The 20,122-nt window shown below is 47.5% G+C and overlaps 1 protein-coding gene across 1 annotated transcript in view; it reads right to left on the bottom strand.

The window, feature by feature from the left end:
* Positions 1-19,733, bottom strand: part of LOC147420630 (protein translocase subunit SECA2, chloroplastic-like) — a 130,541-nt gene extending 110,808 nt beyond the window's left edge. The window contains exons 1-4 of the mRNA XM_086505100.1: positions 19,368-19,733; positions 18,873-18,933; positions 18,305-18,650; positions 10,320-10,436 (exon numbers count right to left, since the gene is read on the bottom strand). Of these exons, the coding sequence (XP_086361226.1) occupies positions 10,320-10,436; positions 18,305-18,650; positions 18,873-18,933; positions 19,368-19,431 (588 nt within the window). The 5' untranslated portion in view covers positions 19,432-19,733. The remainder of the gene's footprint in view (positions 1-10,319; positions 10,437-18,304; positions 18,651-18,872; positions 18,934-19,367) is intronic.
* Between the last annotated feature and the right edge of the window lie 389 nt (positions 19,734-20,122).

Raw genomic sequence — 20,122 nt, 5'->3', positions numbered from 1 at the left:
GGCCTTTTCAAGTGTGCGACATAATCAGTGATGTTGCATATAGGCTGAAATTGCCTGACAGTTGGAAGATTCACAATGCGTTTCATGTGAGTCTTCTCAGACCCTATGTGGGTGATGTGCCAGAAGATATGCCAGCTGAAGATCAGCCGGAAGTCGAGGAACTTGACGAGATCTTGCTCCCTGAACAGATTTTGGCACACAAAGAAAGGAAAGTGAAAGGCAAGGTTGCGAGGCGTTACTTGGTAAAGTTCAGAAACTATCCATTGCAGAGTCACCAACTGTGTTATCACTTTACCTGGAAGCCTTCGATTTGCAACCTACCTTGACCCCTTGAGTTTCAAAGCTACATGGATTGTCAATGTGACAATGGCTTCTGAAACAAATGATGTACATGGTATTTAAAGTGAGCTCAAATCAAATACCTGTTACATGAATGTTAGAGCTGTACAGATTGTCAGTTTGGCAATTGCTCTTATGGAATGTCCAAAAGTTTGGTTAGTGCTATAGAAGTGAGTATTTCTTGTCAGTTTGTCAAGGATACAGTGATTGCTTCTATTGAAGAGTAACATGTGTAACTGCATTCTTAAACTGTCGGTTTGGTATGCTCGAAAGTGTTACGGGATCCAACGTGTACGATAAGACAGTGGCAAAATGTGCAGCTATCATTTTGTCATTGGAAAGTTAGTGACTCAAAGCAATGGCAGAGTGCGAAGCTACCACTATGTCATTGGGACAGGGTTCACACGCAGGCAATACATGAGTCGACGAGGTGTTGAATACACCAGGGTTGACAATGAGCATGTATGTGTCGTACATGTGTCGACAGGTGTTGAATACATCAATGTTTGACTAGGAGCTTGTACGACATAGATGCAAACGAGGACGTTTGAGATTTCAAGAGGGGGGTATGTCACCAGCGTGTGACTACTATCTATCCTTTTTGTTGATTTCTTTCTTATTATCTATTTACTTTCACTTTTGGAAACACCCCTCGGGAAATCTAACTGCCCTGCATTGCATAGCTAGTGTGGAACTGTCCAGGAGGGAGTCCAGGCCTGAGGGCAAGAGAGCACTAAGGTTGGACAAGGACTAATGGTTAGCCAAGTGGGGTCATTGACTAGCCAAAGTGGAATCCTTTGCTACAGAGGCTACATTTCAGTTTTGGATGTGGCCGCAGTGTACAAAGAGGGTCGGATGACCTAGAAAGATACAATGGCAGCATCCTCCTAAAATTTAGGGAACTGCTATTTTGGGACCTGAAAATGTGTTGGCGTCATTACCTCCGGAATGACAAAGGGAACATTTTCTTACTCTGCCGTGAAGTCAACTGGGCAACCGGTTGGGATATTTTTAGGCGGCAACCCCGAAACGGGAAAATGCTTGTAAAATTGTGCCAAGTGCACATTCTGGTGCACTTGCCTTATGCAACAAGAAGTGGCGCTGAATTTGAAGAGGAGAGAGCCTCATTTTCAGATTTTGTCACAGGTTAAGAGCTATGGAGTGCTTGCTTTCCCTTTTATGCACAGTGCGGTGCCAGGAGTGATGCCCTGCACGCTACGCACTGCCCTCTCTCTCCCCTTTGGCAGTATGTTATGCCCCTCTAGTGGGCTCTTCATTTGACCAATGTACAGTTGTGTGGGTTCATGCGCGATTGCCGAGGCAAGAGCCTCTTGCACAGGTACTGGATTAGCTAGCGGCTAATCCCCCCGCAGGTACAGGTGAATTCGGAGAGGTTTCACGCCAGAAATCTCGTCCGATTCAAAGGGCAAGTAGCCCTACAGGTGCGGGAGCTCGAGGACTTGCTAGGGATGCGACCGGCACGCGGAACGGAGCCCGAAACAGTGAATTACAGCCTGCTGTGTATTTTTGCAGGTTTAGGGTTTTGGCCCTAAACGGACCCTAATACCCCCAGGAGGTTCGGGGACGCAAGGGGACCGCTGTACAGGCGATCTGGAGCATTTTCAGGGCTGAAAACAGAGAATTCAGCGTGCTGCAGATTCTCGCCAGGTTTTGCAAAGTGCCCGTATGCGTCGGGAAAGTTAGTCAATGCGTGGGAATACTGACCGTGAAGGGTTCTAGTACAGTTATGCTGCCGAAATCGGGCTGGAACAGTGGAAATTCAGCCGAGTTTGTGCGGGGCAGCTTGTAGGAACCACAGCGTTTATTCCCTCTTTTGAACAATAAAGAAATACCGAAAGGGGCGCCTAAGTTAGGGGCCAATCTGGTGTCCGTCTACTCATACAGGTGCAATCTAGCAACCTGTATCCCTCTCCCCTTTGTTGTGTCTTGAAAATACAAGTAAAATAGACGACTAATAATGGGTGAAAGCTAAATCAAGGTTTAAAGTAAAGTCTACCGCTCTTTTTGGATCATACAGGCCGGTTACATCCCCACTCCTACAATCATCAACATGACCCTAGAAGAAGAGCAGCGAAGGAAAACTAGAGCCTTGCATATAAGAGTAACCGGTCTAAAAGACCGAGATGATGTGGAAGGGGAAGTCGAAGAACTTCTCCACATGATGGGTAGTGAGGCTACTCATACAAAGGCATGGAGGGTAGGGAAGAAGACACAAGGCAACGGGAAGACTTCAAAAGGGAGAGCTTTAATCATCCGTTTCCCATCCATGGAGGCAAAGAAAGACTTCTTGAAGAAGCGCCCTACACTAAAGAAAACGGGCATATTCCTTGGAGATGACCTCACTCTCACACAGCTTGCGCATATCAGAGAGGTAATGCTAGAGATTCAAGCGGCAAGGGAGAAGGGAAAGAAGGCCTTCTACAGAGATGGCCGGGTGGTGATTGTAGAGCGGCGCTCCACATGACGGTGCGAGACCTATGGAACCACACTCAAAGTTGCCACTTGGAATTGTAATGGATCTATGCGCCTTGATGTGAGTACTTTTGAGGATAGTTTTACGGGAAGAGACATCGTCTTCTACTCTGAGACACATCAGGCCCAGGGGCAATCTATGCCTGACATTAGTGAATATAGATGGGAGACAGCCTGTAGACAGGAGACACGATCAGAGCACAGAGGGAGGAGTCGCAATGCAGGAGGAGTCGCAATGTTATTCAAGGATGCGTTGCAACCGTTGATACATATAGCCAACAGGGATGAGCAAGCTAGGTACATGTGCGTGAGATTGAGAGCAGAGACAGGCAGATATCTTTACATTGCTATTTGCTACTTTCCCCCGAATACGTCAGTTTATGCACCACCCAGAGGACAATCCCCCTTCTCTATTCTGGATGATGACATATAGGAGTTCTCTAGAGATGATGACATCATCATTCTAGGGGATTTCAATGCTAGGACTGCCCATCATCAGATAGTATTTTATGATACTTCAGAGGAGGTGCTTAGAGAGTTGGATGTTGCAGAGACGGGCCTATCCAGACTATCACAGGATGGAGAACACACTGACTATGGACGACACTTGATAGACATGGGGACTGCACATGGATTGGCAATCTTGAATGGCCTACAGATATTTCTCGCTGCCGGGGGTTTTACATGCTTTCCACACAGACATGGAGCCAGCACGGTGGATTATGTCATGGCACAGCCGAGCCTCATCTCTAGTATCCAGGACCTCACGGTTCGACCCAGTCCTGTTGGTGTGGCAGTGGATCATGCTCTTGTGTCGCTGACCATTCCTTTTCAGTTTAGTGTAGCACACAGGCTAGGGGCAGCAGCCCCTACTCGCTACACCTTCACGCGGGAGACGGACTCTATATACATAGATGGGATCTACATATGCCTGTGCACAGAGGAGCCAGGGCGACCTCTGGAGGAGCTTACTACCTACTGACACAGACACTACATGATGCAACAGTAGAGGCATACCCACATACCCAGCCTGAGCAGAGACATCGTTCGGGGAGCATGCCCCAGAACAGCTGATATGATGAGGAATGCCGAGACACTAGAGCTAGACTTCATAGGGAGGTGCTTTTGGGGGACATCACTCACAGGCAGTCACAGATTGACTTGCGTCGCCTAGTGAGGTGGAAGAAGAGGGCATTTTTGGCTCGCCTAGAGCAGGATCTACACCGGCTATTCTTGAGTCAGGACTAACGTGAGGCATGGAGGCTCTTTCATGAGCACTCCCCGCCCCCCCCCCCCCCTTGCCATCACTTCTATAGAGGCTTGGGGCCAGCATGCATCATCTTTGTACACAGTTCCTGAGCAGCCCCCCCCTTCCGGACCTCCCCAATCCATGCCCACACACATGTGATTTTTTCACCGCTGAGATGGTAAGGAAGGCCATTGACAGGATGAGGACTGGGAGAGCATATGATCATGATGGCTTAGTGGCTGAGCATTTCACGCATGCCAGAGATTTACTAGCAGAGCTTCTAGCAGTTATGTTTAACCATGCCATGTATGAGGGCTTGCTTGATACTTGGAGCCTATCTACTATATTACCTATCTTCAAGTCGGGAGACCCTATGGAGCCTGGGAACTATCGCACTATCATGATTGGACACACATTGGCACGGTTGTACGCATCTATTCATGAGCAGCAGCTGAGTAGATGGGCAGAAAGGGAGGGGATACGCGCAGCCGGGCAAGCAGGTTTCAGGAGGGGTTTTTCTACTCTTGACCATATCTTGACACGCAGAGCCATCGTTGAGGAGGGCAGATCGCGTGGGAGACGGATCTATTGCAGCTTTGTGAATTTCCGCAAAGCATTTGACACGGTGCCCAAAGCTAGATTGATGCGCAGACTTCCGCAGATGGGAGTACCCAAAGAGCTCATTTGGGGGGTCATGGCATTATACAGGTCAGTAGTGGGGCATGTACGCACCTCAGAGGGTCTATCCACACCGGTTTACTCCACTATTGGGGTGATGCAGGGCTGCCCGCTCTCTCCTACTCTATTTGGTATGTTTGTAGATGAGGTTTCTGATTACATTGAGAGAGATGGTGATAGAAGTGCACAGCTGGCAAGGACATGGATTCCACTATTGTTATATGCTGATGATATTGTGTTTATCTCCGACTCTCAGGAGGGGATGCAACGTCACTTGGATGCTTTGCATAGGTTTGCCCAGGAGAGTGGTTTGTCCGTCAACCTTGGTAAAACCAAGGTCATGGTATTTAATATCACCCCACAGTGGATCACGAGGTCAGCACCCGCCTTCACATACGGCCAGGAGAAGGTGGAGTATACAGATGCTTACACTTACCTTAAAGTGGTTTTTAGTGGGCCAGCATTTTCATTGAGGAGGGCAGCAGAGACTAGATTGACCAGAGCCCATGCAGCATTGGGTAGATTGGAAAGGATGTGTTCACAGGTTCAGTTTCAGGAGCCTCGGACGAAGCTCTGGCTCTTTGACACTTCGGTGGCTTTTGCATTGCTTTATGGAGCTGAGATTTGGGGACCTTCACCGGATCACCACGGGAGGACAGGCCACAATGATGGATGGGGGGACATGGAGAAGCCTCTCGTCTCTATGATCTTGCGGCTCATTAGAGCCAAGGCTTCAGTACCACGCGCTACTGTACGGGCAGAGCTAGCTGCCCCCCCACTGGTGGTTGAGGGGGTCACCAGATCTGTTTCCTTCATACACCGCATGTGGGAACTTCCCAGAGACAGATATGCACGCCTTGCACTTGAGTCCTCTCGACAGTTAGCCATGCAGGGAGATTCAGCATGCTGGTACGGGGAGATGACATCATGGTTTCAGGCGCATGGGTTCAGCATAGACAAATTGCCCCCGTTCCAGTACTCATTGGATGCGCCCTCTCTGACTCTTACACAGTCCGAGATCACCAGGCTCATTCGCCAGGACTTGACTCAGCTAGACACCAAGAGGACATGGATACAGCCAGCACAGGAGCTAGGCACGAAGATGGCTTTCTATAGAGAGCATCTCCTCCAGCTTACCGAGGATGGTTTTGTGATGAGGCCAAGATACATGGACACCCACTTGTCTCATGGGATACGATGTGCTATTGGCCAGATACGCACATCTTCACACCAACTGCGGATCAAGACTGGGAGATACAGCGGAGTACCAGCAGAGGCCAAGACATGCCCCCTGTGTGACATCGAGCCTGAGACAGAGTTGCACTACACATGCCACTGCCCCGTCTACTACGAGATACGAGGCCGCTTCCATTGCTTGTTTAGAGAGGGCTTTGGACCATTATCTAGAGTCATGCGGTACAAGGATCAGAGATGCCTGGGTTTGTTTTCGCTCAAGCTGCGCAGACACAGAGAGAGCCTGATGAGAGGAGAGGCTAGCCAGTCTCAGAGACAGATCACAGACTTCTATAGAGCTGCCAATGGACACCCGGAGGAGTTACTACCACAGCAGAGTCCGTCGCTTTACACCAGAGGCATACTGATCGACCGAGCGACTGAGCTGGGAGATCTAGACGCCCACGACTGCGGAGGACTACACAGCATCGACGGAGGCTGCATCAGAGGATTCGGGTCACTTTGGCTCGTCATGCACGATGCCCGGTCAGACTACTGACCATGGAGGAGATTGATGAGATCCGCCAACGACCGATGCTGGATCTCCTGTGATCTAGCTATCCCAGCTAGCTATTTAGCTGCTTAGTCCACACCTAGCAGTTTAGGATTCCATAGTATTTTATTCTGTCATTTTGTCATTCTATCATTTTGTCATCTTGTTACTCTAACTTTGTATCAGATCCACCACATTGTAACTTTCTCGTCTCATAGGTCACTTTGGCCTTTTGAAGACGTTAATATATCATTTCATAATATAACATTTCTCTCTCTCTCTCTCTCTCTCTCTCTCTCTCTCTCTCTCTCTCTCTCTCTCTCTCTCTCTCTGTGATGAGATTCGCCAACGACCGATGCTAGATCTCTTGTGATTCAGCTATCCCAACAAGCCGCCCATTTTTTGCTTAGTTTTTTGCTTGGCGCACATCGATCAACTTAGGACCCCATAGTATATATCTTTGTTTTGTACTGTTGTTAGGTTATTTTGTTACTTTGACTTTATCAGATCCACCACGTTGTAACTTTCGAGTCTCATAGGTCATTATGGCCTTTTGAAGACGTTAATATAACATTTCATTTCATTTCTCTCTCTCTAGAGAAGGAGTCCATGCCAATCTCTTCGTCAATGCCGGAATCCTCTACGTGCATTGGCTTTCTATCTCTTCGGGCACCTGGATAGGCTAGTTTCAGGAGGGGTTTCTCCACACTGATCATGTCTTTACACTCAAAGCTATCATTGACGAGGGTCGAGCATATGGTTCACGGATATATTGCAGCTTTGTGGACTTCCGCAAACCTTTTGACACAGTACCGAGGGCCAGATTGATGCGCCAACTTATGGAATTGGGCGTACCCACAGAGCTAATATGGGGGATTATGGCATTGTACAATTCAGTGATGAGTCGTGTACGCACACCAAAGGGGATATCTGACATAGTTCACTCCACTATCGAAGTGAAACAGGGATGCCCATTGTCCTCTATTCTATTTGGTATGTATGTTGATGAGGTCTCTGATTATATTGACAGAGGAGGAGATAGAGGTGCTCAGCTTACAGGGACATGGATCCTTTTTTTATTGTATGCTGACGATATCGTGCTGATATCAGACTCACCAGAGGGTATGCAGAGACATTTGAATGCATTGCATAGTTTTGCAGGGGATAGTGGATTGTCTGTCAACCTTGGTAAAACCAAGGTCATGGTATTTAATACCACGACACAGTGGGTCAGGAGATCAGCACCTAAATTCACATATGGTCAAGACAGTATGGAGTACACTGATGCATACACATATCTTGGGGTGGTCTTTAGTGGACCGAGGTTCACACTGAAAGTGGCAGCAGACACTAGATTGACTCGTGCCTATGCAGCCCTAGGCGGTTTAGAGAGGATTTGTTCGCAGGTTCAGTTCCAGGAACCTCGAACAAAGCTCTGGCTTTTCGACACTTCGTCGCTTTAGTTATGCACTACGGGGTTCAGGTTTGGGGACCGTCTGTTGACAGTGCTAGATGGAGTAATATGGAGAGGCCCTTGGTATCTATGATTCCTAGGCTGATTAGAGCCAAGGCCTCAGTTCCACCTAGCTGGCTGCCCCACCTATGGAGATTGAGGCACTTACCAGATCATTATCATTTGTACACAGCTTATGGGACACCACTAGGGACAGATATGCTAGGCTTGCTCTTGAGTCATCCAGACAGCTGGCATTACAGGAAGATACATCATGTTGGTATGCACAGATGAGCTCATGGTTTCAGAGGCATGGTTTCAGCATGGACAGGCTTCCCCCTTTCCAGTATTCTCTTGATGCACCATCTTTGGCTCTTACACGGATGGAGATTACAAGACTCATTCGGCACGATCTTATCCAGCTTGATACTAGGAGGATATGGATAGAGCCATCACGGGAGTTGGGTACGAAGAGGGCTTTCTATAGAGAGCATCTTCTCCAACTCACGACAAACGGATTTGTCACACGGCCCAGCTACATGGACACACATCTATCTCATGGGTTACGATGTGCCATAGGCCAGATTCGCACATCTTCACACCAGCTTGGGATTGAGACAGGTAGATTCAGAGGCATACCAGCAGACAGTAGGATATGTCAGTTATGCTATGCAGAGCCAGAGACAGAGTTTCACTACATATGTCACTGCACAGTCTACTATGAGATACGGGGACGCTTTCACTGTTTATTGAGAGATGGTTTTGACTCGTTAAATAGAGTCATCAGATATCAGGATCAGAGATGTCTCGGATTATTTCTACTTGAGATACAGAGACATAGAGACTCTCTATTGAGAGGGCATAGACAGAGACAGTCCCAGAGACGCATCTCAGATTTCTTCAGTCCGAGTACCACAGAGGTAGAGGGGACACCACCATCACAGAGCTGGATTCCCACCCATACACACACCAGCGGTACTCTCATTGATTGAGCTATAGAGTTGGGGAGATCGAGACGACCACGACTGAGGAGGGGAGCCACGCAACACCCGCGGAGATTGCGGTAGAGGATCCACAGGATTCTAGCACGACACCCGGAGTGTCGATCAAGATAGGCTTCATGCTACTGCTGTATTGTATCATGGTGACACTTATCCCAAATTTGTACCTTTGTGGCATGATAGCATTGCTCAGCTTACCAGCTACCCATAGGAGTCGGTAGCACTCCTATCTCAGTTTCTAGTTTGTAGTTTTCTTTGTTTGTACCCAGACTTGGTACTAGACTCACCATTGTAATCAGTTTGGTCTCATAGGTCATTTTGGCCTTTTGTAGACGTTAATATATCATTTCATTTCATTCTATTATCCTGAATTTCTGATTTTCTCTCTCTAGAGAATATTTTCCCTCTAGAATTCGCAATTTTCTCTCTCAAAACCAGTTTTCTCTCTTTAAAACTAGATCTAAAATAGCATTAAAAAAGTGCTTTTCTTCTTTCTTTTGGGGAAAAAAGCAGACGAGGAAGCTATTTTTGGAGAGCCCTTGCTTATTGAGGACCTGCTATTGTTGCAAGTCCCTTGGCCCTATTAAAGAAACCCTCTGGTGCATCACTTCACACACAGAACTTGCAGATTGACGCGACGTGATTGCATTGTGATGGTTTGTACCAAGGGCTCTCTATCGTTTACACGCTCTGATCTCCAATGCTCTAGCAATGTTGACTCCCTGCGGTGCTTTAGCACCCTGGTGAGATGTCATCTATGTAGGGTGAAAAAACTAGTCTGTCTGATACGGTCTCTCCTTCTCCAGTAACAGATGCTCTTAGTGCTGGTACATCTCAAGTAGAAAGCGACCCAAGCACCGTTGGTCCCACGTCGTCCTCACTGATGGAAGAGAGAATTCTATCCCTCCAAACAATGAGGGGAAAATTGGAAAAGCAAAATTACAGGAAAACATGAACTAGGAAATGAAAAGTAATAACAAGTCTTATCAGATGTGAGGTATGTCTGTGGGTACAAAAAATATAACTATAAACAATGTCAGAGGTACAATGACCCAAGCACCACTGGTCTCAGGTCGTCCTCAACAATGAGGGGAAAATTGGAAAAACTAAGTTACGAGGAAAAATGACCTATGAGAAAAGTAATAACAAGTCTTGTCAGATGTGAGGTATGTCTGTGGGTACAAAAAATAAAACCGAAAACAAAGAGGTACAATTTGGAAAAGTGGTATAAACCATATCAATGGACTCAAACTGTTGCGAAAAGAAAAGACGCCCTCGCAATGATAAAGGGAGGAGAAGATTGTTATCAATCGCTACTCCCTGAAGAAGATGACAAAAAGTAGGAAACATTTTGCTGCTTCTCAGGTAGGAGAAAAATACCTGTTCATCTGTAAGCCTTTGCATCCTCATCTCCAATGCATTGACCCTGCTTACTAACTTGTAATAGTCTTGAATCACCCAATGATTTAAGTTTGCAAGATTCCGCCAATTCGAGACCTGGAAGACAAAAAAAGAATAACTAGTTAGTAAAGAGCAGTGTGCTTGTGTTTCCACGTGCATCCCATCACATGAGTATGTACAAGTTCACAAGCATCTTTGTTTGTTTAGCTACTGTAAATAGATTTACTGGGCTTTATGGTGATTGCGCAACAAAACACGCCAAATAACTGACACATGTGCCCATACAAAAGGCACAAAGATAGCAGTTCAAACAAGCACCTGTTCACAATCTAATCAACTAATAATTTTCAGCATATTATTGGTGATAATGTATCATATCCTACTGTTTCAGGTCTAGGACATTTGACCATTATGTATAGTTAGTTTTCAATCTTGGTTGCCACCCAAAGCCTTGCATTTGCATGTCCTGCTTGAGCTTTAAAAGCACTTGCATTTATAAAAAGCATTTGTGTGGACTTAACTTCAATTTGTCCATTCATAATCCTCAAATACAAACAAACACAATGCTCCACTGAAAAGTAGTCTATATTTTAATAAAAGTGCAAAACTGTCATTACTTAGAGATTGGTCAATGTTGGTGTGTAGGAAAACGGATTTCAAGATTGTGGCTACATAAAGCCAAGGAACAGGGCCAATAACTTACAAATTTAAGCAATTCTGCAATTAGAGGCAGTCAACATGGTTGACAACTCTATATGTGACCAGACTCTACTCAGACAGAAGGTGGTGAAGACAGTGCACGACAATAACTGCAATAAAAAACTCCAAATAATTGAGGTGACTGAAAGAGAGATAGAATGGAAAGAATTCGACATTTGAAGCTAGAATGTTCCTACACAAGAGAGTTGTGGTCCTGACTGCCACACTCAGCATCCATGTCAGTATCTCTTCCATCTGATAGCACAGCACGATTTGGGAGTCAGCCTTCAAAGCACCCTCTATGTGTGCTAACACTCCTGTTGCTGCTCTGCACTGTGGGGGACTCGAATAAAGTGACCCTAACGGACCCGGTAAAGGCCTTCACGGACTCTTCAAAATCAAACAAAGAAGATTAAGCACACCTCCAAGATTCAAGTTGAAGCAAAAAGATGAAGCATTGCCCAAAAGTACCGCAAAAGTGGTGCAAAACTAGGGGTTGGACCAAAAAGCAACTCTCACAAAATTTGGCTAGAAGATGAGAGAAGAGCAATCTAGCAAAATATGTTTAAAATGATAAGAGAAAAGCAACTGACCGTACGGTTGCTACCGAGAGAAACCCCAAACATTAATGGCTCACATGAAGAACTGTACCCTAAAATCCATCACCCTATCCCATTACATTAATGGCTCCCATAAAGAACTGTAACACTAAAACCAATCACCCTATCCCATTCATAGTTTGTGTTATGCTTGAAGATGCCTCCCTATCCAGTGCCCTTTGGCTCAATGCACATTTACAATATTTATATTTGGAGTCAATTGCCTTATAAAAAGCATTAGAGGCTATGCAAGGAACCGTTTTGACCCCCTTCAACAAGACCCCCTTGAGGAGGCTCCATTCGCCTCAGCTTCGCCGCCACCCGCAAACGCCACCATTCCGCCTTCATTAGAAGACAGATGGGCCACTTAGCAAAGGCCTGTCCTCGCAGGAGAACCCGACCCAAAGCGCATGTGCAACCTCCCAAGGCTGAGCATGCCCAGCAGACAGCTACCCAGGACACACATGCTGGTACACATGCTGGTACCTCGACAGAGGCCAACGATCAGGCAATTGACGGTTCGCAGCAAGTGCCTGGCCGCGACCGACACGGACGAGCTCGCCACACTGCTCCCCATGGTGGCCGACCCCTAGAGCTCAGCACCATTGTGTTCTGACAGGGAACTGTTTTGACCCCCTTCAACAAGACCCCCCTGAGGAGGCTCCCCATGGTGGCCGACTCCTGGAGCTCAGCAACATTGGGTTCTGATGGGGAACCGTTTTGACCCCCTTCAACAAGACCCCCCTGAGGAGGCTCCCTTCGTCTCAGCTCCGCCACCTCCACCGCTACCCACAAACGCCACCGTTCTGCCTCCACCCTCACCCCCACCTCGCGCTCCTCTCTCCCTGGTGGGGCCCTCAACCTCATCTCCCGACCCATCCCACATTCTCCTTAGACGCTGGGTCTGGACACTCATCTGCAGCGAGGCGATCTCTAGGTGGTGCTTTTGCTACGAGCCGCATGGCTCGGGAGGGACAGCCCCATGTGAGGCCGCCTCTTCTGGTTCAAACTTCTCCTGTTGCAACAGTCCCTCGGGGTTTGACCAGCTTTGACATTCGCAGAGGATGGGGCTTCTTCAACTACAGCTTCACATGTTTTCTAGGTGATCCTTCTCCCGACCTGAAGGAGGCTTGCTTTCTAGTCCACGTCCTCTTTCTAGCAACTCGGGGCACTAAGGCTCTGGACACAGCGGTAGGCTTCTCCTTTCCATTGTGCGGTATGGATCCTACAGAGTGGACCCTGCACACAGTTCTTGAGTGGCTCTAGGTCCAGGCCACTGAGTTCTCACACCACACAGGGGACTTAGGGGTGACAGATCTAGTACAGACTCTTTGGCCTTTAGCCAAGTTCAGTGTGACACCACCAGATGCGGCAGGTTGCAGGCACATTGTGGTGCATTCATTTGTTTGCTGACACTCAGAGCCCCCCTTGCTATGTATTTGTACATGAGGATTCCTGGACAGAGGATATAGCCCTACGTTGCACGCTCGACCTGGGCTTGGGTGGTACAGTCATTTCACACGCGCTTGTCTAGAGGTCGCTCGCATGTGGATTACTCTCCATCCCAACTGGCCTGAAAGATAGCGAGGTTGGCTTGCTATTGCTGGCTGCTATTGCAGCATCTGTTTTTTCTCACTGACTCCATGAGGATTGTCTCATGGAATGTGCAAGGATTGGGAGGGCCCCAGTTTCAGTGTCAGAGGGGTCCGTTGCGTCACGAGCTTCAATGATGCCTTGTGGGTGGTGAGGTTGACATTCTTATGCTAAAGGAGCATCATCTGTGTGAGAGCCGCATTGGACGATGTGGTCAGATTTTGCGTGGTCACTATGAGACGTTTTGGTCAGTTGCATTTGGACTTGGAGGTATCCAAGGAGGGGTATGTATTACTATTGTGGATTCTTGGCAGCAGGCCATGGTGGGCAGAGGTATTATTGTGCCAGGCATAGCTCATTGGATTAATATGCAGGTTCAGGGTTGTCTTATGGGTAGATCGCTTCTACGCCAATGACCACATTTGTGACATGGGGGGATCTATTTGCATCCCGGCAGGGACTACTTTTTCCGACCACGCATCAGTGATTCACACGGTGACAGACAGATAGAGGGGGGGGGGGGGGGGTGCCATGCTACGCATCCCTGAGAGGATCTTGCTAGATCCAGAGCATAGAGAGCAAATGGAGGCACTTTAAACAGATTTTAGACAAGCAAGACACCCCTGTTGGTAGAGTGGCCTCTGGCTTGGCGGAGCTTAGTCGCTTCTTCCTTCAGGAGTCTGCAGCTCGCTTGGCTGTAGCCAGAGAGGAGGAGAAGCGTCTTCGACGAGGCATTGCTTCCCTACAAAGGATGCAAGAGCAGCATCCACACAGTCCATGGTTGGAGGAGCAATTGCAGCAGGCTAGGCAGGAGCTGACTAGCATTGAGGAGCGGCGCCATGAGTTTGCCTTCCATCGACAGGCATCTCAGTGGACCCAGGTAGGTGACAGAGTTTTTGGCGAGTTCTTTGAGACAGTGGGGCCACGCCATACACACACCAGTGTTTGTCACTTGAGGAGACTTGACAGGTCAGTTGCTTCAGAGCCTGAGGATTTGCGTGCAGTTGCTACCGATTTCTACCGCGATCTGTTGTCAGCTGAGCCACAGTCAGAGCACCAGGATGCATGTAGAGAGCAAGTTTGAGCACAGATTCCTTGCCTTGTTACCGAGGAGATGCTACAGAGACTTGAGCTTCCCCTACAACTAGAGGAGCTCCATGAGGCCCTCAAAGCACTCCCCCGTGGTAGTTGTTCAGGGGAGGATAGTTTGACTCCCAGCTTTTTCTTGGAGTACTCGGACTTGCTTGGTTCAGATCTCCGCAGCGCACTGGCGAGATGCCTGACAACATGAGTGAGGGCTTGATCTACCTGATTCCCAAGGAGGGAGGATCCTTGGATGAGATTCCACAATGGCGACCCATTACCATCCTCAACTCGTCCTACAAAATTCTAGCAAAGGCTTTGAGTTTAAGAATTCAGCCACTACTAGAGAGCATTATACATGGGACTCAGAAAGGTTTTGTCAAGGAGCATAGTATCCTTGACAACATCTTCACTTTTTGGGAGGCGTCTGCCCTCGTGCATCTTCGGGGAGAGGACTTGGTGATACTCCTTCTCGACTTTGAGAAGGCATACGACAGAGTTGACTGGGACTTCCTGGAGGGCACTCTACGTAGGATGGGTTTCATAGATGCTTGGATCACAGGTGTGTCGGCTCTCTACAGGTGTGCGCACAGTCAGGTGCTTTTGGCAAGGGGATGAGGGGAGCGCTTCCGCTTTCGGTCAGACAAGGTTGCCCTCTTGTCTCCTTCCTTTTTCTGTTCTATGCTGAGGTGATGAGCAGATTCTTGACTTCTTAGCAGGTTGGCCTGTGTGGTCTTGAGCTCCCTATTAGGACAAATCAGCTTCTTGACGTTGAGTTTGTTGTCGACTCAACCTTGTACTTGGAGGGCCAAGAGACCAATCCGCACAAATGTGAGCAGGCTCTTGAGGTGTTCTGTTGTGCGTCAGGTGCACTGATCAATTGGAGGAAGACAGATGCTTTTGGGTTGGCAGTGCTCCTACGCCTGATTGGTCACCAGGTGAGGGTTCCAGACGGGTTCCCCCACGGACTGCAGTTCGCTACTTGGGTACCAGGTTGGCCTAGACTTGTCTCGTGAGCAGCAGATTGCCCCCCTCCTCCTGGCCATCAGGAGGAAGTTGCTACACTGGAGTTCGGCACGGCTCTCTTTGGCAGGCAGAGTTGTAGTGGCCAACCAAGTGTTGTTGGCTACTATGTGGTACATTACATCTTGCAAGATCTTCTCGAGCTCCTATGTCAGTCAGCTAGAGAGGTTGATCAGGAATTTTATGTGGTCAGGGCGCGACACTCAGTTAGCCCGAGCCAAACTAGCCTGGCATGTCATCAGTCTACCATGTTCTCAGGGTGGGGTTGAGGATCATAAACCCAGCACAGCAGAGCACAGCCCTCCTTGGGAAGTTTGTCAGAGACCTGCTTCCAAGGGCGGAGCCTTGGAAGAAGTTGTTGCTTCCGCGGCTTAGAGCTAGAGTGCCTCATGCAGGAAGCCTTGGTACCCTTCCATCAGGTGGATCTTTACAGAGATGCGCAGAGTTGGTCTGAGCAGGAGACTTGAGGATCGTTTTGTTGTGAGCCTGCTCCGCTCTTGGGAGCAGCTACGGAGTGACCTGGAGTAGCACTAGCCCACTTGCACAGAGGAGCACTCGAGGAAGCCCCTTGTTTGGAACCCCATGGTTTGCACACAAAGAGGACACTTGGTTGGTAGTAGGCCTCATGTTTCTTGGGGTCCCAGGGCAGAGGGCCCAACCCGCAAGCAGCTAGCTGGCTTCAGTTTTCAGGTTTGCCAAAGGAGGTACAGAGCCACCAGCTGCTGCAGGGCATGAGAGGGGTGCAGAGCATGTGCCAAGACATTACAGAGGCTTTACCACTTGAGTGGCTCACCCCTCTAGAGTCAGTAGCTCCCAGATGGATGGGGGCCTTCAAGCGACTGGAGGTCCTCATTGCAATTCGGTCCTACTCGGAGTCACTACCCGCCATGTTCTTCGAGATCCAGGGCGAGGGTCGACTACACACAGTCTCAGTAGAGGCTCCACAGGTTGCAAAGTGCTATTTTTAGAGGATACGAGTAGTGGGCATTGTGGGAGGACCTGTGTCACAAATCCTAACCCAGCAGACCTTGAGACAAGCCACTGGAGGCTTTGGGCTTGGGAGAGCTGCCCTCTGGCACGAGTGTAGTGGGACCCTAGAGAGTGGTTTTGGAGAGACCCCTTCTCTTCAGCCGATTGCCCTGGGATCCCTTTCTTTCAGTACACTGTTCGACTGGGGCGACACATACTGGCAACACAGAGAGAGGGTCGTCCTGCTGCAGCACTTCATTGACAGGAGGAGGGTCTCACAGCTGAGTTCTTGTCAGGCTTTTGGGAGAGGTTGTGAGACTCTAGAGAGTGGTTTTGGAGAGACCCCGTCTCTTCAGCCAACCACCTTGGGATCCCTTTCATTGGCAAGAGGAGGGTCTCACAGCTGAGTTCTTGTCAGGCTTTTGGGAGAGGTTGTGGGACTCTAGACAGCCGAGGCGAGTCACTTTGTTCCAGTGGCTAGTTGCACATAGAGCTACAGCAATAAGAAGTTGGCTGGTACATAGTAGCCTCTCGGCAGCTTGTGCAGCTTGCAACCATCCTTTGGAGAGTCAGCGTCACTGTCTGTGGGACTGCCCCATGGCACAGCAGGTTTGGCTTCAGGTTCTTCAGCTCATGCCAGCTCTTTCCACAGCGCGACAATACACTTGGGATGCTACTACCTAGTCCACCCTCACGGGCCCGGCACTACCATTTGAGTTATCATCCATCAGCACGATGATAGTGATCCAGGGGGGTTCGGCCTACACTTCAGCCTACTATAGAGCTTACCCCCGAGGAGTGGTGTAGTGAGAGAGAGGTGTGTTGGGAGCTCGTCTGTGGTATGACACTCTGGTTCATTTGGGGGGCCCATTGCTTCCGCATCTTTGAGGCTCGCCCTGTCCCACTAACAGAGACTGTTTGTGACTTTTGGCTGGAGCTGATCCATACTCTCAAGGGTCAATTCGAGAGACTTCAAGGCAGCTCCGACCGCATGAGGGAGCACAGAGAGGCCTTCCTGCCTCTCTGGCGCCAAGGGCCCTTCTTCACCTTGGACCAGGATGCGCCCAGATGGCACTATCGGCCACCTGTGTGGCTTTTCCCTCCTCCCATCTTGTGATTTAGCCTCATTGTACATATTTTGTTTACCCACTGGGAGAGTCTCCCCATGCTCTTCATGCCACCCTCCTAGTAGAGGTGGTTTGTAGCCCTATGGGCAGTTTTTATTAACTAATGGAAGGATCTTTTTCTCGGGGGGAAAAAAAAGTGTGATGTATGTGCCAGCTGAACTCAAAATCTGAGAGGTCTCTCCGAGCCACGAGCAGTTGTACTGTCTTGCAGAGGCATCATTATAATAAAGAAACACCCCCATGGTTGCATCCCTTGGAAGTTGGGGCCACACATCTCAGGGGGGAAACTTGCCTCTTGCAGGTGTCCTCTTTAAGTAAAGTGTTGTTTAAAGTCTATGCAATTCTCTACCGTCTTTGGAGTACCAGCCTATTTCACAAAACAAAACAAGAGGACAAGAAAGTAAAGTAACCAGAAAGAACAAAAAAAAACCTGCTACCACGTAAGCTAATTGTAGGTGGCAGTAGAACATCCCACACAACAACAATGGTTAAGGTAGCCTTCACACAAGGTAGAGTGTGGTTGGCATAGCTCATCTCTTAAAATCCACACTTTCCCTATTCTCCATTCTCTGGTTTCACTCCTTATCTATTGTCTTTCTTGTGTTCTTGATTTCAAAGTGATATATATAGATCAAAAGTAGCATCATTGACTCTTTTCACTTCGAACTAGGTTGTAATGTCCATTTTCTTGCAGGAGTGAACCATCAAATCTTGAGGTTGCTTGTTCTTTATATGGGCCAGGTCCTGGATACTAATAAAGATAGGAACAGAAATCAAGAGGCCTTCATCAAATGCTTATATTACTATAACTCATCTTGAACTGAAAAGCAATTCTTATAATTCTTTCCAAAAAAGTGAAAACATAACTTGCCTTCCCATTCCGAGAAGGACCTTCCCCCTCTTTAGAGCGAGAGCCGTGTGAAGACTGATCAAAATCACCATCCGTTGCATTAGGGTAAAATTGAGGTAGCTGTTGTGTTGTCCTTGCTGCTGAAACTCCAAAAGCTGTTTCTGCAGAATTTGCAGCAGCTGATGAATCCTTTTGAAAAGATCCTCTAGCAAACCCAGAATTTGAGAAAAGATTGGTGTTGCTATCTTCAGAAGAACTATCAGTGGCTGCTCCATTTTTTGCCCCTGACTGGACTGTCAAACAAGCCCGCTTGTTGAAAACATTATTTACCCCTCCCTTTGATTCAAGGAGCGTAGGACCAGGAAATCTGAAAAACAACACAATAATTGTCCTTATATCAACAATGCTCGATAGAGAAACGAGTCACAATGTCTTAAGAAAGCCAAGAAGTAGTTAATCAGACATCCACACCACTAAACTTCAAAAGAGTTTTTACATATCAATTGAAAAGGGGAATATGCAATTCTACCTCATTAAATTAGTCTCAACAATCCAAATTTTGGAAACATGCAAAAAACCAAGAACTCACGATGTTTTTGAGGGAGCTGGAAGATGTAACATTGGTCTTCCCTCACCAAAAATTTGCTCAGCTATCATATGAAAAATGTGAAAAGATTAGTGCATAGACTGTATCACCACATGAACAACCTTGGATTGAACAAAACATTTAAATAAGAATATAGAATCACTGCCACTGGAATAATTGTGGAAGCCTTGTCTGATAAGCCAGCATACTTGCACAAAGTACCATTACATGAAACTTGAGCAGGTGCAAAGACTTATTGAGCCAATATGGAATTATTAAAGGATTAAAATGGAATTATGGTACGAATGTGAAATCAAAGATTTACCAGAAAAATTAATCAACAGAGTTAATCATAGTTTCTTATCACCACTTAATCATAATTCAAGGTTTTCAATCATTCCAATAGAAAAACAATGGTGTTTGTAAGCTAAGATGCTGCAAAAATCTTACCAATCAAACCAATGTACATAGAGTAAAGTACCACTACAAAAAACTTACCAATCGAACTAGTAAATAGAGGCTGCTGCTGCATCAGCAATTTTTGACAGCAAATAATCTGCATCCCAGAAACTGCGAGGCTACGATGATCCAGTGAAAAAGGCTAATTTTCTAGCAAGAGTCTAGGTCCCATGTTAGCACGCCATGCCTCTGCCTCTAGCCAAGAATTCTCATAGATAAATACATAGCATGGAGGGTTGCGGGTGTCCACAATCAGCCGAATAGCATTGTGTCGCAATCCTATGCCCCCTTCATTGCCTATGTTTCCTGCCCTTGAACCAACACATTGTCAACCGTAACTAGCACCTTAGTTCTAAGCCTCTCATCCGTATTTTGGAAAAGTTAAAAGTTGCATTGTTTTTGGTTGCACCTCATGTATGTGAAGGGAGAAATTTTGCACGAGTATTTGATATTGTGTCAAATGCACATTGCGTCTGTGTGCCAAGTGGACATGTTAAACCTATTTCCAAAAAGCCTACATGGTTTCATATTGGCACCATTGTGTGCATATTTGCAGAACCTGCATGTCCAGATTGGGTACATTAAGTTAAGTTTTTTCATTGGATAACTTTCTTAGCATAGGTGTTTTGTTAACAGGTGTCTATACACTTCGCTGGGCAATCTAACCTTGTCAGCATGTGCTTAAGATACTAGCAAAGTTACCGGGAACGGGAACGGGGAACGGGAACAGAAAGGAGGAGGGGGATCGAAAAGGGAACGAGGTCGGAACCATAGACTAAAGAAACTATATATAT

This window comes from Adiantum capillus-veneris, chromosome 28 (assembly GCF_014529385.1).
Source record: "Adiantum capillus-veneris isolate H3 chromosome 28, ASM1452938v2, whole genome shotgun sequence".
Classification (NCBI taxonomy): domain Eukaryota; kingdom Viridiplantae; phylum Streptophyta; class Polypodiopsida; order Polypodiales; family Pteridaceae; genus Adiantum; species Adiantum capillus-veneris.
This window is presented reverse-complemented; position numbering and strand designations above follow the sequence as displayed.